General features: G+C 39.7%; 1 protein-coding gene across 2 annotated transcripts in view; it reads right to left on the reverse strand.

Annotated features, from left to right (window-relative positions):
- fez1 (fasciculation and elongation protein zeta 1 (zygin I)) overlaps positions 1–27300 on the reverse strand; it is a 28376-nt gene extending 1076 nt beyond the window's left edge. Inside the window, exons 1-9 of one of the 2 annotated variants that reach the window (XM_017684216.2) lie at positions 27007–27300; positions 20322–20688; positions 12795–12846; positions 10911–10997; positions 7297–7462; positions 4398–4672; positions 1692–1772; positions 1476–1551; positions 116–181 (exon numbers count right to left, since the gene is read on the reverse strand). In XM_017684216.2, coding sequence (XP_017539705.1) covers positions 116–181; positions 1476–1551; positions 1692–1772; positions 4398–4672; positions 7297–7462; positions 10911–10997; positions 12795–12846; positions 20322–20638 — 1120 coding nt within the window. In that variant the 5' untranslated portion in view covers positions 20639–20688; positions 27007–27300. Of the gene's footprint in view, positions 1–115; positions 182–1475; positions 1552–1691; positions 1773–4397; positions 4673–7296; positions 7463–10910; positions 10998–12794; positions 12895–20321; positions 20689–27006 lie in introns of both variants that reach the window. The other variant, XM_017684215.2, reaches the window with a different exon arrangement.
- Between the last annotated feature and the right edge of the window lie 499 nt (positions 27301–27799).

A 27799-nucleotide genomic window follows, 5' to 3' on the forward strand; every position in this document is an offset into this window, starting at 1 on the left:
GCGTTCTAGTTTTTTTCTAGATCTCTATGTCTAATGAACACAGGAATTACTCATAGTGTGATTATTACTAAACCGGTCAAGTGTAGATGAAATGAACAGCTGAATGACTGTTTACCTTTTAGTATATAGTCAGTTAGCAGTGTTGGGACTTTTTCACTGTCCTCCTTCATGGCGTACAGGACTGAGAGGGAGAAGAAAGGAAAGTATGAGAATATCTCTGTGTTTATAAAGTGTTCACATGACAAATCAGTGCTACATTGTATTTACTGTATTCTCCCCACTCGCCAGCCACTTTATCAGAAACACCTGTGTACTTCCACTTTATAAAGCCCACCTTCCTTGCAGGTCATGTACAGTTTGTTATTCGCATTATACCCCATTCATCATTGGTCATTTTTTGACCAGGATCTGCTGTTGACCAATCATTAGGGTGGCATACTGACGTTGATATGTTACTGAATGACCTTACCTGCATGCACCTTTCACCCTCCCGATATGCCCTGGCTGGAGGCCATTATCAGTCCATCATCACTTCCCTGTTTGGGCCACAATCATTTCCTTTCTATTCACAACTCTTATTGCTCTTGTGTTACTGTCTCACTATAAGGCGTTGACCAGAGAAGGACCTGTTCCAACCCAGGCAAGGATTTGTTGTCTTGCTCTTAGGGAGATTTTCCTTACCACTGTAATGCTTGGCTTGTTCACTCTGGGCCTTGACCCAGACTACGCTACGAAAATTGGGTCTCATTTTCGGGTAGTCCATTATAGTCCCCTACAGATTATCTACATATGTTCAAGTTGATAACAAATGATCTGTTGTAACTTGATTCTAATCAGTGGTGGGGTTGGGGTTAGGATTTGGACCAGGGTTAGGGCTAGGACCAGGATGAGGGTTGGGTTTAGGTTTTGAGTTAAGGTTAGAGTTAGGAAAGAAAACTATGGTCAGTTTAGTAAATATTTAGTTAAATGTAACTTAAAAATCTGTCTGCCCTGCGATGGACTGGTGACCTATCCAAGGTGTATCCTGCCATTCGGTCCAATGACAGCTGGGATAGGCTCCAGCACCCCCCATGTCCCAGAAGGTGAAGCAGCTTAGAAGACGTATGTGTAACTTAAAAATAAATTAAGCATCTACAAAGCATTTAAAGTGGACTATCCAAATAGTGTTAGTGAAAATTGTAGTATGGAAGCGTGTGTGGAGCTGGTACGAGTGTCTCAAACACAACAATGTTGGGTAGCAAGGTGTCACTGCTGGGTTGAGAATGACTCAGAAACTGACCAGTGATGAAGGTCTAGAGAGGGACTAATAAAGTGCACAAGCTAATAAAAACCTACAAGACCTACAAGGTGTTCCTGATAAAGTGGCCATGAGTGTAAACGCAAATTTAAAATTTGGAATGAACATTGTGAATATGTAGACCCCCGCTGTTAAGGTCATGTCATGTATCAGTGTTTATACATGAAGGCCCACTTACTTTTTGTGAGCATTTGAAGTTCATCCACAGACGGAGCAGATGCCTTCTTCTCATAGGGGATAACTGTGTTTAGGTACTGCGCCATGCAAGAGAAAACAAAGGCCACGTTCAGAGAAAAGCAGACAATGCTGCAGTCATTCATCCACACAATGAAGCTAATTCTGTCACAGTCGCAACACAGTAATGGCCATATTTTGCTGTGTAATGCTTCCTCACCTGTCTGTCTGTCCCTGAGTTGCCGAACGTCTGTCTAATGCCCGTCTGCAGGATGTTAGACAGCCCCTCCATACTGAAGCGCTGCATGGAGACATCAACAACATGAAATATTAAATGCCTCTTAGGTAACACACCTAGAAGCTCTACAACCAGACTAAAAAAGTCCTCATCTAGGACTCACAGGATTATTATTCGAGAACAGAATGAACATTCCAGAAAAGGCTGAGCATTTTAGAACTAGTCTAGAATTTGAATGGCTATTTCTATTGAGAGGTTGCAAGTTTAGTTCTCATTTGTGCTCTATGGGAAAGCGGCTTTATTCCAGATTTAAATGGCTTTCAAGGACCCTGTGCTTACACTGTGAACTTGGGACCGACTGATATGAAATTTTATCATTGATACCGATACTGATTAGAAAATTTCAGTTAATGTCGGTGATTAAAAGAAAAAAAAAAAGTTAATGACATTGCATTCCCTCACAAATGTTTTGCATTCCCTCACAAAATATATGCTTGTTAAACAGCAAGTAAATGTAGGACCAGAGGTGCCCAACAACATTGCCTATATTAGAGTTTTGTTTTTAGCATAGCTAATGTTTTCCCAGCTTCGCCAGTCTGTGCTGAGTGTTTTCAGCAATTGTTCTCTGCAGTTTCTGTAAATGTAGCTTTTACTGTAGGAGGACACTCAGTCTCAGTTTCAGTTTCAGTTTGTGCTCAATAATAGCATAATCATATCTGATTTTGAGAAGCGACACTGTCTTTATATTTCAATATATTTCCATCCAAGATCAACGTAAATTCAACGAGCTGCTTCATCTCTGAGCTTAAGCAAAGCAAGACTTTTGCAAGCGAGTGCAAACCATTGCATCGTAATGCAAAAGATTAGCAAGGAAACATTTTTTTGCGAGGGAATGCAAAACATTTGCGAGGAATTCAATGTTATTAACTTTTTTCTTTTTATCACGGCCTCTTAGGGCCTCCGTAGTTGATATAGTTTTTATGGTCACAAATTAAATATATTTTAGTAATTTTAGTCAAATAGTTCATCACAGACTGATGTGCATTAACTGACAATGGGAAAGTAATATTACGCCAGTTCACATTTGTCAAATGTCAGCCAATGCAGATAAATCCATGGAACCTTAACGAGGAAATGCTTACAGTGGTTGCAGTAGGAACCAGCCTGAGGTGTTAAATGTCTCTAAAAGCTACTTTACAGAAAGCTGTTACACAAAATTGCTATGAATACTTTGTCAGATGCCTGAAACATTGTTTTACAATAATTCTGAGATAAAGTTTTGGCCTTAAATGTATTAAACCATTATCATTATGTGATGGTTCTTTGCTAATTTTGGATAGTAAATAAAATGGCTTTATTTGTGTTGTAGATATTGTGACCCCGGATCCTATCACTACCACTGTACGTATATCAGTTTCTCTGGAATGGAGCATTTAACTCCATTCTCAATGACTGGTGGCATATCCGTGATTCTGTTACACAGAACTTCTCCAGAGTCCGTGGTCTTTTCCTTTTATATCTGCAATTTTCAGGTGACAAATGAGTTCCTTCCTTGTTTTCTTGAGTTACATTCCTTGTTTCAAATACCAACACAAACAGTGTGAGAAAGCGTGTAAACACAGTCAATGTGACGTGACCACAGTTGGGACATGGAAGTGATTTCATTACAGTAAGACTGCAGACAGCATCAGCGGGATTTCCACCCGATGTGGCTGAGTGTCTGAGAATGCTTCCTCTGCTATTCCAGTAAAGTGCTAAGTGCAGTTTAAGCTAATGGACGAGGTCCATTAAAGAAAGAGAGAGAGCGAGAGAGAGAGAGACAGAGAGAAAGAGAGAGAGAGAGAGAGAGAGAGAGACAGAGAGAAAGAGAGAGAGAGAGAGAGAGACAGACAGAGAAAGAGAGAGAGAGACAGAGAGAAAGAGAGAGCGAGAGAGAGAGAGAGACAGAGAGAAAGAGAGAGAGAGAGAGACAGAGAGACAGAGACAGAGAGAGAGAGAGAGAGAGAGAGACAAAGAGAGAGAGAGAGAGAGAGAGAGAGAGAGAGAGAGAGAGAGAGAGAGAGAGAGAGAGAGACAGAGAGAGAGAGAGAGAGAGAGAGAGACAAAGAGAGAGAGGAGAGAGAGGAGAGAGAATAATCTCTTGCTACTGAAAGCATTTCACACACTTCTACTCACTCATTCTGCTCTTGTGTGTTTTTGTTTTGTATCTGGTGTTGACCAGAGGAAAATGTGCTCCTCATTTGAGTCTTGGTTCCTCTCAATGTTTATTTTCTTGCTCTGAGGGATTCTTTCTTACCACTGTCCCCCTCGTCTTGCTCATTTAGGTATTCTCTCATTCCCTCTCACTAATTCTCTCTCTCTCTATCTATCTATCTCTCTTTCTCTCTCTCTCTCATTTGTTTTTTCTCTCCATTTCTCATTTTCACAATGATTCTCTCTCACTCTTTCTCTTTCTCTGACTCTCTCTCTCACTCTCTGTTCCCTTTTCCTTTTTTTTCTGTCTCTCATTCTTTTTGTAATTCTCTCTTTCTCTCATTTTCTTTTTGTCTCTCAATCTCTTCTCTTCATCTCTCAGTCACTCCAACAGTCAAACCCACTGCCCAACTAACTTTCACTCTCTCTCACTTTCTTTTTCTCTCTCTCCCCCCTTCCCAAGCTAATCTGATGCACTCTTCTTCTCACTCTCACCTTGACCGGCATGCTGCTGATCTTGTCGGAGCGGGTTGACCCCTGCAGGCTCAAGGCCTTGTCTTTGCGGCGGCGCTTGCTGAGCTCGCGCTGCTCCTTCTGCCGGTTCTGCACCTCCATCAGGGCCGTGATGAACGTATTCTTCACCTCCTTCTCGAACTCCAGCTCATCCCGCCGGGCCAGCTGAGCCACCAGCTCCTCCGAGTATTCCCGGATAGCCGTCTCCACACGACACAGCAGTTCCATCAGAGCCGAACTCGGCATCAGACTCAGACCTGCCAGAGAAGTAATACGTCTGAGTTAGTTAAGAAAGAAAACACCCGCTCATAAGCAAGGACAACATATTCGCTTACACTTTTAAGCCTTTAGCAACTTGCAGACCAATTTAACATGTGACTTTGACCAGACATGCTTAAGACATACATTAAAGGAATACTTTGTATCTTTTAACCTCATCTTTATAGCATGTGATCTATTACGATGAACAATAATTTCCTTCTACTTGAAAAAGCAGAAAATCACAAAAGTCACAAAATACACATCTATAATAAGTGAGTTTCAAGTCAATAAGCTCTGTAATCTTTAACCAAGTACAGGGAATTGTAGTTATAGTCATAGGCTATACTGTAGTACTCCTTTAAAACTGGCCGTGAACACCGTTAATGCTGGTTTAGGTCTGTGATTCTTGGCTGAATCCCCTTTTTGTTTCAGAACAAGACTTGATTTGTGTCTCAGTAACAATGCTTGGCACTGATGCAGACAGTGATGTACTGGTCAAGAATTAGTTGTGCTCAATGTCACCACAAGAGGGCATCACTGCGTATGACACTGAGCTGAGGCCACCAACAATTCATTTTAACAGCCAGTGTGATTAAATTAGCCTTAGAAATTAGATTCATAAAAATGTCCTGAGCAATAAGAGCATATCCTCACTGTCGGAACAAAACCTCTCCATTATTTTTTATTTATTTATGTATTTTTCATCATAATTTGAAAACACCAGCTTTCCTTTTAGGGAGTGCTGAAATGTCACTATGACCGGACCATTGGACCATAACATAACATTTTGCATTGACCCAAACCGGCCATCATTTACACAAAATACACCAAAACAGCAATAGCAAAATAGGCACTGAATACTTGAACCATTCAAAATGAACTTCAAATAAAAAGCTACAGATAAACGTTATACCTCTTATTAACCGTTATACCTCTTTTAAATCTGCCTATTTGCTTGAACTAACTGTCCGGGATGTCACGTCAAAATGCATTCTGGGAATTGTGCAGCTCATGGTGAACTGGGCTAATAGTAATAAAAAAATGTAATAATTTCGCAGGCTGGATAGGATTGTGCCATGGGCCTGACTTGGCCTGCAGGCCTTGTATTTGACACATGGGGTATTTACCAATAGCCATGCCTTAATGTACAATGTAAGTAGGTTGCACACCTGGAAATATGCAGCACAAAAGCAAACTGTTAGTTGTTGTTTTGTAAGGTGGGTCAGTAGAAGGGCGTCGCATTTGATATGGCAAGGGGAATCACTGCAAGCAAGGAACAAACTCAGCAGAGGGAATTGCCTGCTCTAATCTTTTGGAGCAGAATGGCACAGGGGAGAGCTTCGTTAATAACTGCATACCAAACAATTCAGCTACAGTGGCATCTGCTCCCCTCACTGGACTATGGGTGACTTGAAAGTCGTGACATGCTTAGTCATGGTATTGCTCTTACTCTAAATGGTGCAGTCCACTCATGTTCTGTGTTCGTTTAAACTACAATTACATGTCATATACATGAGTATAGGAGAATTCCGAATGACAACACGTTCCTTTTTGTGATTCAGGTTCATCCAGAATACAATATTGATACTTCTATTCTCCAGGATGACCACTGTAGGGTGTGTAGGGCCAAATCTGTGTGTGACTGGTTTGAAGAGCTTTTCACTGCAACACGGTGATACTTAAGGCCTGTTTACACCTTCCATCAACATGCATTATTGCTGATCAGATCAAGTTCTAATTTCACTTGACCTCATAAAAAAGCCAGGTGTAAACACCCTCAGGGCGTGTTGTGATGGGATTCCAACTGGATCACTCAAACCACAACCCGAGGTGGTCAGACATGGATCCGGACCACATTTAACACAAGTAAAAACAGAAAGTGTTTTCATCATCCAAATACCATCACCATACGACTCGTATCATAACGAGAAAAAGAAAACCAAGAGATAAACAGACACAATGTATGTGTTGATGTATTTTACCTAGGGTAGTAAAATAGATCTCATCTGGTCACAGTGGGAATGCATTTTAGTTCAAAGTGTAAATACAATCCAGCCAAAGAATATTCAGATATGATCCAGACAAGAAACACATGATAATGCAAGGCCCTTCATGCATCCAATCAGAGTAAAGTGGGTAAAGCTTATGCTTTGCACACACTTGCACTCAAATTACTGGGCTTTAATTCTTTGATTAGCCAAAATCACTGGATATCAGTCCCACAGAAACAGGCACCTACAAACTCTAGCAGCCTAGCTGAAGTGCACATTCAGTAGAATCACAGGTTTAAACTGGCAGGAATTCGCCTCAAGACACCGGTGCACTCCTGACGTGACAGGATTGGCGCTGTTATTAAGGGTTATTTCTGATAATATATGCTTAGTCACTGTCTTATCTCATAGTCTGCACATCTAATTGATCTAATCCTCTAATAGAACATCCTTGTTTAAAGTTTAATCTCATTTCTTTATCAGAATTCTCATCACTCACTTGTCTGAACTGAATCAGACTGTGCTAATTCAGTAGTCATGCTATAATAAGAACTCTTGATCTCCAGCTGAGTTTAAAGTTCCAGCATGTGGGTGTGACCGTGGATCAGATCGGACAGAGATTGACTGACCTTCGTAAGAGCAGTTGTTGTTGGAGGCCTGAGAAAGCATGCGGATCTCCTCCAGGAGAGAGGGGTTGGTTTTAGGGGAGGCAACTCCACTTTCTTCCTCTTCCTCTTCCTCAGTCTCACCTGGGTCTGGAGAATTCTCCATCATCTCCACAATCTCCTCAATCACCTGATGATAACATGCCGAGATGAAGGTGTAAAAGAGATTTACAACATGCGACAGCGATGCACTGAAATCAATACATTGACTTAAAACCAGGACAAAAGAGCGCAGCTCTAATGAACTATTCATTTGACAAACTCCACAGACAACACCTAGACACCCACACTCCCACAAACTCCTACGGTCATTCTGCTGATTTCCACCATAATGTACGGATGATTTTAATTCTTCATGCTGTTTAATGGTGCTTCAGCTGGGTAGCCTAGCTGTAAGGATGTAAGAATTCTAATACAGTACTGAAAATCTGTTCAAAACAAACTGCAAATAAAAATTTGAACACAAATTAAAAACTAATTCATACACTCCTCAGCCTCTTCAGAGGGTTTCTCATTTGCTGTCCTTTGTGCATCCTAACAGAGTAAAGAAGGAGAGGTTTATGCTATGAATTCAGCTGAGCTCAAATTATTGTGCTTAACTTTTATCGCTTATGAATTCAAGGCACTGTGATTTCTAGGGCTTGTGTTTTTATGAGAAGCATTAAAATAGGTAAGCTTGGGATCTGAAAATGGGAGCTTTGTAGAATCAAGACTTTTTTTTAACCTGGAAAGTCACATGGAATCTCAGTTTTGGAAATCGTCCTCAGATTTGAAAATCATATCAATTTTGAAAATATGGGAATCATTGCACCACTATTTTTTAGCCTATACTATCTGGCAGCTGTAGCCTGTTACATCTGAATCCATTCTGATGCATTCTACCAACATAGGTACAGCATACAAGCAGCCATAGCTAGATGAAAACATGTCTTTATACCATAAGCCTTCTTTATACAAACACATGTTTAATAAAGTTGACAGCCAACTTTTGCTATAATCTTTACTGTTTTACCAAACAAGGAGTATTAACAACTTAAGATCCGCCACCAAGTGCATTTAAAGTACACTGTAATTTTTGGGTATCTGGAGACCTATCTGGTGGTAATGTGTATTCTGCTGCTGTTATCATATTTTCAGCAGATACCTTCACTGATTTTGTATTTGCGACCTAAACATCAAGCTAGACCTTCTCTTTCAGCCTGTGTGTGTGACATATAGACATTTAACGTGGTCAGAAAAACTTCTGACTTTTAACAATTATATCAGGCCTTACATGGTGACTTGCCGCAGTGCATGCACATTATATTTTAGCATGTTTTTCCTCCCATTTCAGTAATGCTGCTTCTTTAACAATTTTAACAAAACTGTAAATTTGACTGTTATGACGGAACATTTCTCATATATCACCATAACTCATCCACAACTCACTGGACACAAGGAACAACACTGCTGACACTCATAAAAGAAGAAGGAGGATCCTGATTTATCCCCTTTCTTGACCAAGGCCCAAAGTTTCATTACACACTTCTATAACCTAAGAACAGCTCAACCAGTCTGCACTGAAGTTCCTGTTGTTTCTGACTCATAAGTTTTAGCATGTAATTAGCCTGGGATTTTAAGGGGTTAACATCTGCTTAAAAACAACACGTTCAAGCGCTTAGTGCACTCAATAATTTTAACAGATGCACTTTGAGTAATACATAGAATACATAAAGATCTTTAGAATGCCAACAGCATAAGTTAAACAATTATGGTTGCGAAGATGAGGCTGTTACTTAAGCATGGGCCATCAGCCATAGCATGGCATGTGTTAAACACTGCACACCCTAATTTAAGATCTGTTTCCTGGCTAAACTTGAAGCAGGCTAAATCCATCTAACTCCTCCACACCTACAGCACAAAGACTTGTATGATTAGACTCACTCAATTAGGTTAACTCACCCATTATATATACTCAGCAGACAATTCAGGTTCAAATGCTGACGTTGGGACTTTGTGTAAAACATAAATAAAAACAGAATACGATGATTTGCAAATCCTTTTCAACTTATATTCAACTGAATACACTACAAAGACGAGATATTTAATGTTCAAACGAATAAACTTTGTTTTTTGCAAATATTCACTCATTTTGAATTTTGTAGCGTATTCAGTTGAATATAGGTTGAAAAGGATTTGCAAATCATCGTATTCTGTTTTTATTTTATTTTAGTTTTACACAACGTCCCAACTTCATTGGAATTGGGGTTCTGTCCTAAAATTGTCTTTCAAGCCCCTGGCCAAACCTTTGGAAAGCCACTAAAAGGTATTCACAAAATGATTAGTAAAATTCAATCAGACAGTTAGAAATGGTTGAAAATGAAATCAGTTATTACCACAAACAAGGTGTGTAGAGGGTCCTTACAATTTCTATTTAGTTATGTTGCTTTAGGAAATTATTTCACGTACAATGAAATTTCAAATTTCACCATGATTTGATCTGATTATTTTGGCACTATTCAGATTATTTTTTAAATAGACTGAATACAAAAAAGTGACTAGTGGAAGTATATACACAGAAGTAATTCTACATTGAAGTTTTCATGGACTCCTAGCTGTTACTACTACTAACACTAGTACTATTAATATTAGTAGTATAATCATTTGTAGGTAGTTTGACCAGAGAAGGACGGCTCCCCCCTTGTGAGCCTTGGTTCCTCCCAAGGTTTCTTCCTCAGCTCTGAGGGAGTTTTTCTTTGCTCACCTGGGGGTTTTTACATTTCATGTTAAAACCTTGTCTTTACTGGAATTCTGTGGAGCTGCTTTGTGACAACATCAGTTGTAAAAAGTGCTACAAATAAATTTGATCTGATTTGATTTGAGAAGTGAAATATTAACTTTTTCTACATTTCTGCATAATTCAGCCACTGAGATATAAACAGAGAATTTCAGAGTAGTTTGATGTGAAATGCTCTATACTAGACAAAGTTCTGTCAAAATTGTTCACAATGGTGATGATAGGAACCAGGCATCTGAAGAGTTGAATGCTATAAAAGCTACCTCACTGAAATTTTACTATGATTAGAGGTACATGCAGGGCACTGTAAGGTATACCTGTCCTGAAAGACAGCTTTTTTTATTTCCAACTATTTTACCAATATCAAATTTTAACATAAAAACTCAGAAGACACTTGTAGGTTCACAGGTTGTTTCAGATAGTAATTGAAATTGTGTGATGTGACCCCTGGTTCCTATCACCACCACTGTAAAGAAATAAGAGTCAGAAAGTTTTTCTAAAAGTAATTATTTCACATCAAACCAAAGTCAAGAACTAAATTATACATGTATTTTGAAAAATCAGTAAGACCCCTTTGAATCAATACACAAGCTGATTTGGAATTGATTTAAAATTTGAATTTTCAAACTGAATTTAAAAAAATGTCCTGAGAAATTCATTTTGGCCAAAATATGAGCAAATTCCTCATTAAATATTATTATAATTCATTAAAATCAGTTCCCCAAAAATCATGTAACTGACACCTTCAGCTGAAATCATTTTCACACGCCTAGCAGAAGCTGAGGATGTTAGAGCTGCTCACCTGGTCGGCAGTGATGAGAGGCTCCTCACTCAGACAGTTGCCATTTTCATTCTTTTCATTCATCTCCTCCTCCTCTTTTTCGTGGATCTGTACAAAGGTAAATAAGTATCAGGGTCATTCAGACAACCTTCACTGCGAGTCTGATACTATTAGCGTCATGCTAACACGTGATAGAGATCACAGTGGAGCAGCAAATGACTGTATAGTACTCTATTATACGTCAGCATCTACAGCTGATGTGTCAAGTGCTGCTGGACTGGTGTAAGTATGATGAACAACCATTTCTGATAGATCTTTTTAGAGCAGGCTGCCTGCTTCAAAAGAGTTAACTGGTACATTTATGGACATTTTTTTCATGTCTAACTACAGCATCTGCATCGTATCTGATTACAAAAAAAACACACTTATAATAGAAGCCAATGGGCAGCTGCTTATTACAATAAACCTGGTAATATATCTACATTTGAGGGCTGTATGTTCCAGAACGGGCCAAACTATGAGGCTGTATTCCAAATCCAGAAAGGGCAGAGAACACTGTGATGTCAGGCTATCAGCTGGAAATCGTCCCAGACGTGGCTGATGGAAGATTCAGAGCACTTTAGGGGATTTTTGCTGCTTATTATTATCTGTCTGAACAGAGCATGTCTAGGGTAGAGCCTGGCTCTGGCTAGAGAGAGACAGAAAGAGAGAGAGAGAGAGAGAGAGAGAGACAGAGAGACAGAGAGACAGAGAGAGAGAGACAGAGAGACAGAGAGACAGAGAGAGAGAGACAGAGACAGAGAGAGAGAGAGAGAGAGAGAGAGAGAGAGAGACAGAGAGGGAGAGAGGTAAGGCAGACGTTGTGTTGCCCACATCCTATTGCCAGTAACACTGTATTCAGACAGATATCTGTAGAGCAGAAGTTTTGTTGATTTTCTGTTTGAAAATACGTTAACACATCCTCTACAGAGAACACACTTTAACATGGCACTTTTCTGGAAATTGTACTGCATAATTTCTATTTTATTTGATGAATTTACATATTGCACATTGCTCAGATCCGATCTCTCTGACACGATGGTTCACACTCATTTAGGCAAGTGACCCAAATCTGTCATTAATGTGAACAAACGTCCTGAAATGACACATCCTACTCAGTAACGTCATGGGAATGAATGAAACTAACGAGTTTTGCTAAGAAGGTAATTAACTCTGATCAGCTCTCGGCATCAATTTTAGAGCGAGACGAAGGCGAAAAAGGTACGATGTGTTGCTTTTTCACCGTTTACAGGCTTTAACTTCTGTTCGGTGCTGTTGCCATGGTAACACTGAATGATGGCGCACACGCAGTGGGAAAAAAAGCACATGAATGCCAATCTGAGCGTCACATTAAGGTCACATGACCACAAATCGGATATGTAGGACGACATATGAAAGTGGCTCTGGTCAAATTTGAAAAGATCAGATTTGTGTTCACACAGCCCTGAAAACATCAGATCTGAGTCACATTAGGGCAAAAAATCAGATTTGTGCCACTTCAATCTGGTAACTTGAACGTAGCCTTCAACCTGGTAATGTTAATATATTCATCGGGAATCTAAGCTGCAACAACGGCTTTGTTAAATAACTGTTTTTTGTTATTTGTTCATGCAAAGGTTTTTGTGCACATGGTCAAATGTCATTGCTTGATTTTTTAAGAGAAAATAAATGAACACACCCTCTACAGAGAACACATTTAAATACGGTGTATAAATGTACTATAACCATTGCACAGGGCACATTTTATGTTTAATATAGTATATTGATTATAGCTCTTTATATATTTATATTAATATTTAATATAGTATAGTTACGCCATAAAAGCTTTGTTTGAGGAGATGACTGTTTCGGGCATTAGTCACTTACCTCGTCATCTGAGATGTTGCCATTCAGCGTCTCTGAGTTGGGGCCGTCCCAGCTGGACACAGAAGACGGCATGTAGTTATCAGTCAGAGCGTCCCACACACTACAAACACAAACCCAAGCACACACATTTATATACACAAACAGCTGCACACTAAACCACACAACACAGACAGCCCTACATTTATATTCTGTATATGTACTAAAGAAATGTGGCCTACAAATCACAAACAACAAACACGGATACATCAACATCAGCACTCAACTGAACAACTGAGAGTCCATTTCAGATTTAAGCAGATAATGGTTTAATGAAACAGTCAACATTTTAGAAAATTTAGAAATTGTTGGAATTTGGACCCTAAATTATCAAATCAGCCGTAAACAAAAGCTTTCACACAAAAGCCTTTGAGATATCTTGAGCTCAGAATGTTTACAAAATTATTAGCAGCTTTCCATGTTTATATAACAGATTATGTAAGAAGAATAATACATTTATTCTTCTGTTTTCTGTCTGTATGCGAATCGGTGTGGGTCTTTCCATAACTTTCCAGTGTCACTAGCCAACCAGTCAGAGAACAAGCACTCATTCAGAAGTGCTCTGACCACAAACAACCAAAAAAATGCCTCCAGCACCACACTGCAACAGGAACACACTGGTACTGACCCATTGTCTGTCCACAGCCCAGTGTCTGGAACCATCAGACTGCCTCACAGCCAGACAAAACAAATCTTAGGTCATCCTGGTTATACAACAGACCTGCTCATGCTCCGCCCACAAATGTGTTATTTATTATTATACAACAGTTTCTTCTGGACACGCAAGCTGATTGGTTGAGAAGTGTTCTAACTGTACCGTTATTTCACCATTTACTTTGCCACAAACAGAAAACAGACACTGTTAAGATCACCTTTGACCAACAGCCGATTTTGGTCAGACTACATGTTTGGCGAATGGTATTGGGTTCATTTCTGGCTGATTCCAGGTTGTTTAGCTGTTCTTCTGCCCAGTGGTGACAAAAGTTTGGGAATTTAGTGTCGTCTCATCTTCAGAGTTGGACCAAACCAGCTGTCGGGCAGATGTGATCTTAAAAGTGTCCGTTTTCTGTTTGTGGCAAAGTAAGAAGTAAAAATGTTCAAATGGCTTGAGCGTCTCCTACAGCTGTCAGAGTCGTTGCTTAGCAACGGCGTCTCAGAGGAGTGCTACAGTGTTTGTGACTGAGCCATGAAACTGCCGCAATAAAAAACAAAGTTGCTCAGGGGTGACGACAGTTTGGGAATTTAGTATAAGGAGTTGAACAAACTGCCGGCTGAGCAGTGAGTGGGCGGAGCTCGTTACTCTGACACAGCAACAGGCTGCTTGTTAACTATAATTTGGTGGAAGGAATCGCAAACATTAAAACATATTAAACGACGCATTCACGGCCCAGTTTATTAATTTCATACTTTATTTATTTCATTGTTATATAAAAACAATAGAACCCTCGAGGCCATGTGTTATCGCTATAACATCACGGCTGTTATGATCTACAGCGAACAAATCACAGCCGTGATATTATTTCGTGATAACACACTCCCTCTCGAGTTCTATTGCTCAAGCAACTGATACCAGGCTGGAGCTTGACTGAACACAGTGAAAAAGACCTTAGGAGAAACAGCAGCACACTGTAAGCAAGCTTGATCAAAATACACTACAATACAACGTTAGTGTAATGGTACATTCTTCAAACTCTGATATTGTTGTTTCCAACAACTGCCTAGTTCTGCCACCAAGAGGCCATTCTGACGGTGGAATGAAACCATCCATCCATCCATTTTCTAAGCCGCTTCTCCGTCAGGGTCGCGGGGGGTGCTGGAGCCTATCCCAGCAGTCTTCAGGTGGAAAGCAGGATACGCCCTGGACAGGTCGCCAGTCCATCACAGGGCAGACAGACAGACACAGACAGCCACACACACATGGGTAATTTAGCATGCCCAATCGGCCTGACTGCATGTCTTTGGACTGTGGGAGGAAACCGGAGAACCTGGAGAGAACATGCAAACTCCACACAGAGAGGACCCAGGTCACCCGGCCGGGGAATCGAACCCAGGCCCTCCTCGCTGTAAGGCGACAGCGCTACCCACCACGCCACCGTGCCGACCGGAATGAAACTCTCTTATCAGATGAGCTCGGACTCTGTTGGCTCTCTGTATGACATGCTGTGACTCTGTGTTGAGCTGCTAGTGCGCAATGAGGGTTGAAAACAATTCACACCTCTCCACAAACATGTCCATGCCACGATAAAACAGAAAGCAGGTTTCAGCTTCTTCATATCAAAAAAAAATGTGTAACTGCCACAATAAAAACAGCATTTAAATATAATAAAACTTCATAAACACTGGCGTGCTTGCTTACCTACAAAGACAAAAACCCTTGTTCTCTTCCTAAAACAACAGATTTCCATCAAAATAACTGAAGAAAAGTCCCAGAAGAGGAGGACATGGAGTTTTAGAACTAGTGTGAAAAATAATTTACTACAGCGTCATACAGTTTGTTAGTGTAGCATTTTAAACTGGAAGGTCAAAGCTATTTATTCACACCAAACTCTGTTTTGATAAAAACTGACGTTTCATGAGGCTTGACCAACGTTTGCAAAGAACAAATATTTGCGAACAGACCATGAATGGATCCGTCATCAACCAACCATGTAAACCACGCTGCAATTTCAGGAATCATACTAGAGATAATTGTGGAATTGAGGCACAGATTTTTTTGTTGAACTCTGGAAAAAGGGCAGAATGAATTTGGGCCAGGAACAGTCGCTGTGGGGAAGAAGAACACATCACAGCAGGAGCGTCTGTGTAAAACCATATCATGCTGGCCCACAAACTGACTCACAGCAAAACAAGCCTTCAAACGAGCCTTCTGTGCTCAACAACTGCAAATTCCCTTAGACACGAACATACGGCCAGAGCCAAGAGTCTGTGGAACTAGTAATGATTCCTAGAAAGAGTCATAACAAAACAAGATATTAGACTGGGGAAGTGCAAAAGATGGAATTACGTCGATTGAAGAGAAAATAAATACCCATCTTTCACAGGGAAAAAGAGGGGGCCATATCAAAAAAACACAACAAATCTATGGGCCAGAGAACGGCTGTTTTTATTTCATTTTTATTTAACATTTTGTTAATTAAACCTAAACTAGCCATTGTTAATTCAAAATACGTCAAATTGTCAGCAGTAAAGTATAGACATTTGTAGTAGACCTTGAAATATTGCATGAATACATTCAAAATTTCAATGTCCCTAAGAGCTCAGTCTTTTAAACCTACCTACTTGCATGAGCTAAACCCCTGGCATCCTTTCTTTGCTTCAAGCTCATTAATACTTGGGCTGTTTCTGAGCTGCTGAGCTGATATTAAGTGTTTATTGTGGTTGAACTGCAGCTGAACTGCAGCTAGTGTGTCTGGTGATATGACTGGTGTGGGCTTGGGTAGTATTGAGGTGTAGCCACTGTCCCATAGACTGCTGTTGGGGTAGGAGAATCAGAGCGCATGTTACGTTGCAGTGCATGTTGTTGACTGCAGTGCAGCGCATTGTAAAACGAGCTAATATTAATAGAAAAATTAATTTTGTGAACAGGATTGCGTCGTGGGCCTGATCTAGCCCTTGGGCCTGATATAGCATGTGGGCCTCGTGTTTGACACATGAGATGTAGAAGATGTGTTAACCTATTTCCCTTAGAAAATCATGAAAACAGGACCGGGCGCACCCAAACGTTTGCATATGACTGTACCTATTGTGTCTCAGCAGCAATTAGCAAGTCAAGTAGCTAATATGCTTCAAATTTACTCGGTTCAAATAAAATGTAAAATAAGTAATTATGTAATGATTTTATCTTTCAGTTTATTTATTTTGTTAATAATTGTAGTGATGCAATGTTTTGTACTCAAGTGGAAAAATACGTACACAATCAAATCAAGTAAATTCAGTGCATGTTTGAGGATAAACAGGTTTGGATGCACACTGTAACGTGAGGAGATGAAGAGATAATCTGTCATTTAATGAACTGCTTTTCCTTTTCTTGCTGACAAAGCATAGTTCGGAAATAGGCCACGGTGTCCGTTCTCACTGACGTAGTTATCGGTATGGTCCATTGATACATGGTGTGCCCTCTGTGAGGCTGGATCAATAAGAATACCCGAAAGCACCTCTGCACCACTGAGCTATATTTAGACGGAGGATTTTTATATTCCAAACTCTCCCATCTGGAAAGCAGTGTGGTGACAACCAGCCGACAGAGAGAGTCTCGTACAAACAAAAGCTCTGAGGCGTATAAAAATATGCTAAATAATTCAGGGCCAAAGTGCACGCACACGCACACATACACGCACAGTGAAGCCATGGACTGAGAGCGTTCTCGTGTTGCTCGACAGACACATCAACTGGCAGAGACGTCACACATCAGTGGCTAACTGTAAGACTAGCTGCAGCTTCTGAAGGCGGAGTGCATTTCACAAGCTGCAATTAGGTGACACACACCTAAAGAGTCATTTGAAGATTACAGATTGTTTCTGGGGAACATCAAGGCTTTTAGCTGTGGTTATTTATAGCTTCTTGTTATGATTAGAGCTGGGCGATATGGCAAAAATGCAATATCACAATACTTCAGGAACTCTTCAGGATGCATGATATGTCACAATATTTCTCTCTGATATATCTGATGCAGACTAGCAGACAAAACAGTGTCACATTAAAAAAAAACACAATAAAATTAAGCATACAATGATTTGAATGTAAGATTTTATATACTGTGCTGCACAAAAGCCAATTAAAGAGGACTAAATATCCTGTCGTTGCAAGCAAATATATAGTTGGGAACTGTTTTTATACTTGAAGAAGCATATTGTGACATCAATTATCACAATTATGATAATTACTGTCACATCGCTCAGCTCTAATTACAGTTGTATCCACGATACACTACTGTTCAAAAGTTCAGAACAACTTGTCATGTTTATCATTTATCTATTTCTTTAATAATAGCTTGCACACACATATAAATATTATAAAGTACTAAAATGTGTTTTTAGATGTTTCATGTTTCATTCATCAAGTAATGAAATGATAATGTACTGTAATTATTTATTTATAGTAATGATACAGTAGAAAAGTGGTATAGTAATTGCATACTAAAGGTATAGTAGTTTAAAGTTGTACTTGCCAAGTTACAGCCATTGCAAAAAGTATTTGGACGCTTGTGCCATCCCTGAAAACTTATTCTGCATGTTGCACCGATACCACATCTGTATCATACGGCACTTAACCCCAAAAATCCACACTAAGTCTTCTTGTTCATTTTTACAGCATTTGGCTGACGCTCTTATCCAGAGCGACTTACAATTTGATCATTTTACACAATTTTGCCTGACTGCATGTCTTTGAACTGTGGGAGGAAACCAGAGAACCCAGAGGAAACCCACGCAGACACGGGGAAAACATGCAAACTCCACACAGAGAGGACCCTAGTCGCCCGGCCGGGGAATCGAACCCAAGCCCTCCTTGCTGTGAGGCGACAGCGCTACCCACCACGCCACCGTGCCGCTGTTCAATAAGTACAAGGACTTCAGTGCAAAACGAGTTGAGCTATTATTAGATTACCGAAGTGTATCACAAATATTTGGGCCTGCTGGTGGGCCCTGGCCATTTAAGGGGTTAAATACAGTATCTGCATCTACAACACAGAATACTGAGCAATTTCTGATGTGAATACATTCTACTGAGTGACGTTTGCCTGTGCCAGCAGTTGCAGCTTAACTGAAGCAAGCAATATGTCAGTGGTGCTGGATTACATCATGCTTAAGATAAGCAGTGTTATAAATGTTCAGTGCCAAATCTGTAATGTCAGTATTTCAAGGGGAGAAAGGATTTCAATACATCACATTGATTAAAATAAACCATTTCAAAGAGCACAGTGACTTTTTGTAGCTCTGAAGACATTCAAATATTCAGCTATCCAGCCAGTAAATTTAATTCAGGTTTAGTAAGTTTTATTTGACGCAAACAACGATTTTACCAAAATAAAATATTTTTAAAGTGAAATGGTATAAATATCAGGATTTACACGCTCTTAAAATATGGTTCTTCGGGGGGTCCTTAGAAAAGGGAGTGGTTCTATTTAGCCATTTTATTTCATAACCATTTCACGTTTAAATGGTTCTTTGCATGGTGAAATGGTTCTTCATATTGATGGAGAATATGTTGTATATGATGATCTTTTAACAATAGAAGAACTCTTTTGGTTCTATATAGAACCATTTCCAGAAAGATTTTATATAGAACCCATTATCCATCTATCCAAAGAACCATGTAAAGAACCATTTAAGCATGCAAACAGTTCTATATAGAACCATTCCTTTCACTAGAAACACTTAAGAGCGTAGGCACCTAACAAGTAACTAGGATTTGTATTGGCGGATGTTTGAAGGTCATTGTATTGGTATCCAAAGGGAAAAATAATACTGGTGCATCCATAGTATTAAGTTCACGGTGTTAGGAGACCAAATGTCAAGTGATGCGCATTTATTATAAAGAGACCATTACAAAGCTTACATTTTCTTTTTGGCACAGCATTTTTCCAAACGGTTGATGGTCTGTTTCAGATTGATATTGTATTTACATTTATGGCATTTGGCTGACGCTCTTATCCAGAGCGACTTACAGTTTGATCATTTTACAGGTAGGCCAAAGCGGTGTTAGGAGTCTTGCCCAAGGACTCTTATTGGTATAGTGTAGGGTATTTACCCAGGTGGGGATTGAACCCCAATCTACAGCGTAGAAGGCAGAGGTGTTACCCACTACACTAGCCAACCACCTTTGTATTGTATGAGCAGTTTCTTTGAAGAGTTCTGCAGTTTACATAGACAATGTCTTCATGATCCCACCAATGAACTGAAGCTCACTTGCACTGTAAGAAAAACAGCCCCAGACCCTGACGATACCATCTCTGTCCTTTATGGTACTCTTAGAGCAGTCTGGTTGGAATTTTCCTCCAAGGTTTCTCCACATGAGCCTACGGTCAGTTTGAGGTTGTGCTGTAAGTGTGTCTCACTGAAGCAAATATCATTTTATTATTAAACATTTTATGAAGTAACATAAAGAACTTCATGAAGGTTTACCAAGGTTTAAATGGTTCAAGCGGCCAGACGCTTATCTGCTTTGACTGCTTCCCAATACTTTATTTTTAGTGTTATACAGCTTTCTAATTCATTTCAAAATAATCTACAGCTCTTTCCATCATTCTGGTCACATCAAAAGTATTTTCACTTTTTAGAGCCTTCTACAAATTATTTGAGACTTGAGTATCAGTTTAGAATCATCTTACATTTAAATATTGGCTTTATATTATTGAACATATATGTTATCAGTTACATGGTTCATTAAGAATATTACTATTTATGTCATTTTATAACTATCAATAAAATAATGCATTAGTCTGAAAGATAAAACATCTAGCACACTGAACCAAGAGAGGGAAAAAACACTCACTCTTCATCCTGAAGCCTCTCCTCGTCCTCCTCAGCGTGTGATTGATTGCGCACTGGGGCCAGGCCCTCCGTCTTGGTGTTGTAGTTGTGGAAGCAGACGTTCAGCTTCTCATCAAACTCGTTCACCAGATCCTCCATGGACTTGAAGCTCATCATCTCTGAGAAGTTCTCCAGCTCAGAGAAGTCTTCCCGGCCAAGAGGGGCCAGAGGGACCGTCCCGTAAGGCCGACGGGGTGATTGCTCTGGTTCCAGCTCATCTATTTTACAGGGCCGGAGGTCTTCAAACTCCTCATCGAGACAGACCAACGGAGCCTCCATACTGATGCTTTTACTTAGACAGCCACTTCAAGATCAGCTCGATCACAACCCTGGCCAGCCCAGCAAAAACAAAACATAGACATTTATCAATGGATGTATTACAAACTCTGCAAAGCTGCTAAAACATTAGGTTTGGCAAAGAAATCTAGTTTACACTTGATGTATTTTCCCCAGATCTACTTAGCCAAGACACCTCTGGTGTCCAAAATGTGTTGCTTTAGTTTTGTGCTGGAGCTACAAGGCTAATGTAGCTAACATGGAATGGAAGGTTGCAATTTAGCATCTTCACCATCACATTTGCCTTAAACCACATGACATTATTCCCAGACAGACCTAAGTGGTTGCTGATATCATAGGACATACTGTCATCTATAAAATGGATAAAATGCAAATGCTTAGGGTGTCAACAGCCATTACTTGTTAGCTACGTTATCCTCACAGCTTTTGGGCCAAATTAAAGAACCAAACTTTAGAAACCAAACGCGACTTGGCCGATTACCAACATTTAAGCTAAAGGGAAATACTGTGCAATTTGATTGTTCATCAGACTATCAGTTCAAGTCTTCAGTTAGGAGTGGAAGATCCCCATAAAAAAAGAAAATTCAAGGCAGAGATCTCCTTAAAGGGGAATTCCACTCATTTCTCAAAACCTCTGCATAACAATTGCTGAGATGTAAACAAAGTTATTCTGAGTGGTTTCATGTGAAATGGTTCACTGAAAAGACACTTGCTGATTTCTTCACAGTGGTGGTGATAGGAACCAGGGGTGGCAATGGGAAAAACACTAATATAGCTATTTTATTTACTCTTCCAAACAACAGTGGAACCTACATGTATCTTTGTAGCCCCTAACCCTAACCTTGTGACTACATGTGGTTTTATATGCACTGTTAATCATGTTAAAATAGTTATAAATCTGGAAAAGTACATTTTGGGGGAACTGTTTGGACTTCTAATGTTTGTGTGTACCTTTCTGCCATGAATGGCTTTTATAAAACACTTTTTAGGCTTAAAGCTTTTCTCAAAGGTAATGTAAAACTCTGACTTTATCAAGGCATCAAGCAGTGTATTTGAAACCATTTTATGTAATAACTTTCTGTGATGTAGCTTTCAGGGGCATTAAATGCTTCGGATGTCTGATTCCTATCACCACCAGTGTGAACACCAATGGTGCACTTCACGGCAAACCACTCTGAATTATTTTGCATTTCAAACTGTTCCATTACACAAATTTTTACAAATCTGTGGAATTCTCCTTTCATATCTCTAGATCAGGTGGAAAGATCCCAGTGATCTTGTGTCTCCTCTTGAGTTCTAATAGAGACATCAATAGTCACACACTACAGTCAGATTCAGCTACAGTCAGGTAACAATCATATTTATCTGCCCCTGAGCTAAAGACAAGAACCTCAATATGAATTCAATGTTTTCTCCTCCAAGACTAAGAGCCTTCTCAGTAACTATTATATTGTTTATCTGGGGGGAATTATCTTATTTCTCCTTTTTGTCTAGTGCTATGTCTCCTCCAGAGCCATCAAAGTGCAATAACACTCTCCTCCAGGGAAGCAGGCAAATTTGTGTAGAAATAAAGACTTAAAAACTTGAACAAATTTGTTAACAAGACTTCACTATTGGTTACACAGATTACACAGTGTGCAAAGTTTTAAGCAAGTTGTGGTATCTGCCAAAAAAACGTGTTACTAAGTACTGGCTTGGTAGGATGTCCAGACTTTTGCACATGCCACAATTACTATTTTTTCCTCACTTTAAAGCAATTAGAATACACTTGCCTCACTCTCTCTCTGGGTGGGTAGGATGCTCTCCACCCACCACTCAGTGTGATACCAGCCAACATCAGAGTTTGTTAGCTGATGGAACTGAATTAGGAGGTTAGCATTCTCCTTCAAGTGTGTTGATCTGTCCAATTACGTTGCATTAGCAGCAGCTCAAAAAGATGCAGCGTCACTTTCACATGACTATAATAATTAACAGTAACTCTGCATTCACATGTGCAAAAATCATGTTGTTGGAATGGTTTGCTGCAGAGGTTGTGTTGACTTATTTTCACTTCACTCTCCAAAAAAGAAAACAGTTATCCCCAAAACAGAATTTACAGGAGAGGGCAAAAACATTCTGCCTTCAACGTATGTTAATGAAAACAGCTTTAATTCTAAGCAATTCTGGAGCATTTCTATCGGTCCAGTCATCATGATGGATGCATGTTTTCCATCGGACTGCGACAATATGCAATTTGGCTGTGGGTGCCAAAACTTTTGCACACAACCGTATATTTACACTACTTTACACCAGAGGATTGTGTTCTAAAATACGGCCCTATTAGATGTCACACACCCAAAAACAAGCTAACTAGCTAAATGCTACACCGACATAAGCACATAATTCAACTCGGCCCACACAGAGAACAGCTCTATTCAGCATTTTAGTCTAGGAGTAATGACTCATGCTATATCTACACCAAAGGGTTGCAATTATTGTGACCATAGCAGTCAAAGCATTTTCCCTACCTATCTTAAGAATGGCTCAAAATATCTAATCTAATAAGGCAACACATCTGAGAAACCATCACATTTTCTTCCCTGTCCAAGTGACTAATCACTTTATATTTACAGAAAATATAGCAAGACTTAACTTGACTCTGCCGGCTCCACTACTTTGTGTTTTATTCACATTCTGGCTAATTCAGCTGGGCTGTGGGGAACTCACTGATGAACTCTGGGACTCAGGGACACAGACTAGCAAGAAGTGATTACATACACCTAACACAACGTGCTTCTCAAACAAAAGAAGACTCCTTAACATTAACGCACACATTCACACAGCTGAGTCCGATGTCTGAGGAGCATTATGTGCTCTCTCAAAAATAAAGCTGAGAAAAAGGGTTCTGTACATAACCAGATGTCAAGAACCACATACGATTCCAAAAGAACCTTTTAATGAACAGCTCATTAAAGTATCATTTGTATGCATGAGATTTTTGAGTGGGGAGAATCTTTTTTAAAGTTTGAACCGCATCCATATTATGTAAAGGTTCTCACCAATTACACCTTTTCCCTCGAACATGCATCCTAGCCAAGAACTTTTATTTATAATGATGCATGTTTTTCCTCCCTGAGAGACCTAAGAGGTTCTGCATGCTGAAATATTCATGCTTGATTCAGCACTTGCAGAACACGATTAAATTTGAATAGGTTATTCATGCTTTCTTGCATGATGTCATCTTGTCATCATAACTTGGCCACATTCCTTAGGCAGTGGTGCAATGGAAGAATACAAAAGAAGGCCAGAGATATTAGAACATCTGTCATCTGATGCATTATGAAGTAAACTGAACATGTTATTTTGCACTTTCCAGCAATTCACCCCATCGTTCACATCAATAAGCCTGTATAGACTAATAATAGACTTAATGCACATATATATATATATATATATATATATATATGTACTGTAGATATACTGTACCCTTGAGAATTATTGCCAATCTTAGTAGAGATGAAAAAAAAAGGCTAAATAACTAAGAAAAACGCTTGTTTTTTATCAGCTTGATGTTCTTCTGGGAAAAACCTGGCCTTTTTCCTGCTAATTTTGGTGCACATTTTGCCACATTTTGCTTTTTTTCTCCTTCTAATACATTGAGTTAACAGTAATTGTGCATTAAAATGTATTCTTACCAAAGGTGCCCAAACCTTTGCATATTTATGTACTGCAAAAGTCAGTCAAAACTGCCTTTAAGTGCAAGTTATTCATTTCTTAGCAAAAATTACACAAAAAAATTACATAAAATATTTCAGCATTTAGTGGCCACTCTTTGCCTTTATTACAGTTTCTTTGGTTCAGGGTTTTAAAGAAACCTACAGAGAGATGTTTCATTTTCTGCTCCTTACAATCCTAATAATCACAAATGCATTCAGTGATGTTGAGGTCTGGACTCTGGGGTGGTCAGTAAGGGCTCCTTGGCAGCTACACATCCTTTCAACCATCCATCCAACTTTATCAGTCAAAACAGCTATCAAGTACAAACTATTCATTTTTCTGATTAGATATGAAATAATCCATGTTCATAATGACGGAGAAAGTCAAAGGAAAATATCTGAAATTCTGAAGATGTTAATAAAATGGGACTCCTTGTTGTTTTCTTCTGACAGTGGAAGAACATAAAAACCTGTGATTTTTTTGTTTTTTCAGATCTGAAGTGAGAGTGAAGCTTAACTGTCTTCACTCTCAAAGATAAAAGTGCTGTTTATTTGATAGTGACAGTTTTGGTGCTCTACCAGGTCTTGTATGGTCATTAGGAATCCCATTTTAACTTCTTTTAACACATTTTTGGAATTCCAGTTTTGGAAACTTTCTCCTTCATTATGAAAGTGGAGCTAACCTTACATCTAACCTAACATCTCCAGAAAAACGAAAAATTTGCACTTAATGGTTGTTTTGGCTGATAAAGATGGATGCATATTTGATTGGATGGATGGATGGATGGATGGATGGATGGATGGATGGATGGATGGATGGATGGATGGATGGATGGATGGATGGATGGATGGTTGATTGGATGAATGGATGGATGGATGGATAACATATCATAAGATACCCCTAATTTTAGAGGTCTATTTGCACCTGCACCTACATTTACACCAGCAGTAGAACAAATCAAGTAAAGAAAATTGCAGGAAAAAACAAAGTTAAAAAGGGAAGGGAAATAAAAACAAGTTTAACTAAGTATTTTACGAGGTAAAAGTAAAAGAAAGCATCACAGCAAGAGGTTATTTTCCTACAAAGTTTCTTAAACGCAGCCTGTTTTGTCTCCATGAATGAGGCCCGGGGGGTGTGTGGAACTTTAACAACACTAGGCAAATAACAATTGGATCAAAATCCATTTAAATCAGCCTGACAGAAGCCTTTCCCTCTGCAATGCATTACTCAGCAGAATGCCAGGCCACTAATGCTTTACTGTCTTACTGTACTGTTACAGTGTAAGTGTATGTCTGGGCTATATTAAAGCTGAACCTTTGCTCTTCACATTTCTTCAGGTCTGAACTCCTGCGGGACGTATCTCTCTCCTTACTTCCATGCCTGAAGCCACAACCAGGCAAAAAAGAAATACAAACAAGGCCAAATTTAAACTACAGCCGATAATCAGGACACCAAGCTGAGGTCATGAAGTGACAGGGTAGCGAGTCGTTGGCGTGGATTCATTCAGCCAGTGAGGGGAAAAAAAACAGCTTTGTGCTGGATTGTAAATTGACTGTTGACAAGTGAGGGATCAATGGAACACAAACATCACGGCTGGAAAAAAAAAATCACTGAACACTTTCCATAGCTGAATTATACAATAGTGGAACAAATAATCAATTCCAAATCACTCAAACAACATAATGGAATTATTGCAACTGAATATCACTATTCAAATAGATATGAGTAAGTTTATAATAAGTATATTGTCTATTATTGTCATACAAAGTAAAATATCATTCTGGGGAACAAATATTTAATTACAAATCGCTGCAACAAAATACAGCAGACGCAGTTATAGAAATAACTAAATATCGGTATTTAAACAGGTATCATTATATATTCCATTTTATTGCCATACAGTTGCTTGAACGTAATTAACCCAAGGGCTCGGATATGTTTATAATACATATACACTGCCATTCAGACATTTCTATATTTTCTGTTTGTGTCACAAATAATGGATAGATCCCTAGCTGGTCTCCACACCTGGTTCCACCTGCCTGACACAACATTAGCATCATAAGGATGCTAACAGGCCACGAGCGTCGAGCTGAGAAAAAATATGGCGGCACGAGACGGCAGCAAAAAACATGAGTGAGAAAGGAAGCCACCATAAATCAATCCTGCTGTAGACTGAGGGAGCATCTTCCTGAATTATGTCAAACAGAATGGACTAAATTCCATTCACCAGCCAAATTTAACAGAATAAATGTACATGTAGATATACATACACATATACGTATATATATAGTTATATATACGTGTGTGTGTGTGTGTGTGTGTGTGTGTGTGTGTGTGTGTGTGTGTGTGTGTGTGTGTGTGTGTGTGTGTGTGTGTGAATTATGTTGTATGCTGGTAATATGACATTGTCTAAATACACAAAATTACATGTGGAATCTGCTGTAGACACAAAAGCTGGGTGAGGTGAAAGATGAGGAACAAAAACAATAGATGGATGGAGAGGATGGATGAAGGAAGAATGAAGATCAAGGTTATATATTCCCTAGAGAAAGAGATGCTGGGAAAACAATGAGGACCTGGAGATGAAGGGAGGGAGAAAGAGAGACAGAGAGAGAGAGACAGAGAGAGAGAGAGAGGAAGACATGCATTACCTGCAGTCGAATCTCTCCTTGTTGTGCAGCAGGCTAGAGAGAGCCCCTCCTTAAGTGCAAGCAGGTCAGAACCAGACCACCATCATGCACCATGAAATGATGGCTGACACTTTCATTTCTCTCGTTCTTCCCCCCTCTCTCTCACACACATACACACAAACACACACTACCAGACTCGCTCACAATGGCCGTGCCGCTCTATTCCACAGCCTACACCAAGCCCAACACACAGGCGCTTGTCTTCTGATCAATAAGCAGCAGCCTTCTCACGGAGCCTGCGCATCACTACGGCAACTGACCAAATCACCACCCCCTCGGCCCCTCCCCCTTCCGCTGCTCTTCTCTTCTACCTCATCGTTTGTTCACTTTGGCCACACCTCCCTTCCTCCCTCCCTCCTTCCTTCTCTGTCTGGCACAGGCTGTATGGCCTCCATATTCATGAGAAAGAGAGAGGGAGGAGAGGGAACGAGGGTAAAAAGAAGGATGCTGTGAGGTTTCATTCACACCTTGCTGTCATTTGTCACCCACCATGTGTTTGGGCCCCTTTCTGCCCCGCTTCTGCCCCCCTTTTCCTCTATTCTTAGTATACAGAACGGCTCAATGGTGCAATACATACTGATGACTCAAATAAAACGTATATTTCTTTAACAGAAACAAAAGAGGTTATCACTACTGACTTGCATATGTTGTCTGAAGGTCAATTAGCTGAATTTTATTCACCATTGTCTTGTCGTTTTTGGAGGGAGGCAAGAAGAACCACTCTCTAGTTCTAGAAGTCTAGGAATATTCAAGG

The sequence above is a fragment of the Pygocentrus nattereri genome, chromosome 18 (genome assembly GCF_015220715.1).
Source record: "Pygocentrus nattereri isolate fPygNat1 chromosome 18, fPygNat1.pri, whole genome shotgun sequence".
Lineage (NCBI taxonomy): Eukaryota > Metazoa > Chordata > Actinopteri > Characiformes > Serrasalmidae > Pygocentrus > Pygocentrus nattereri.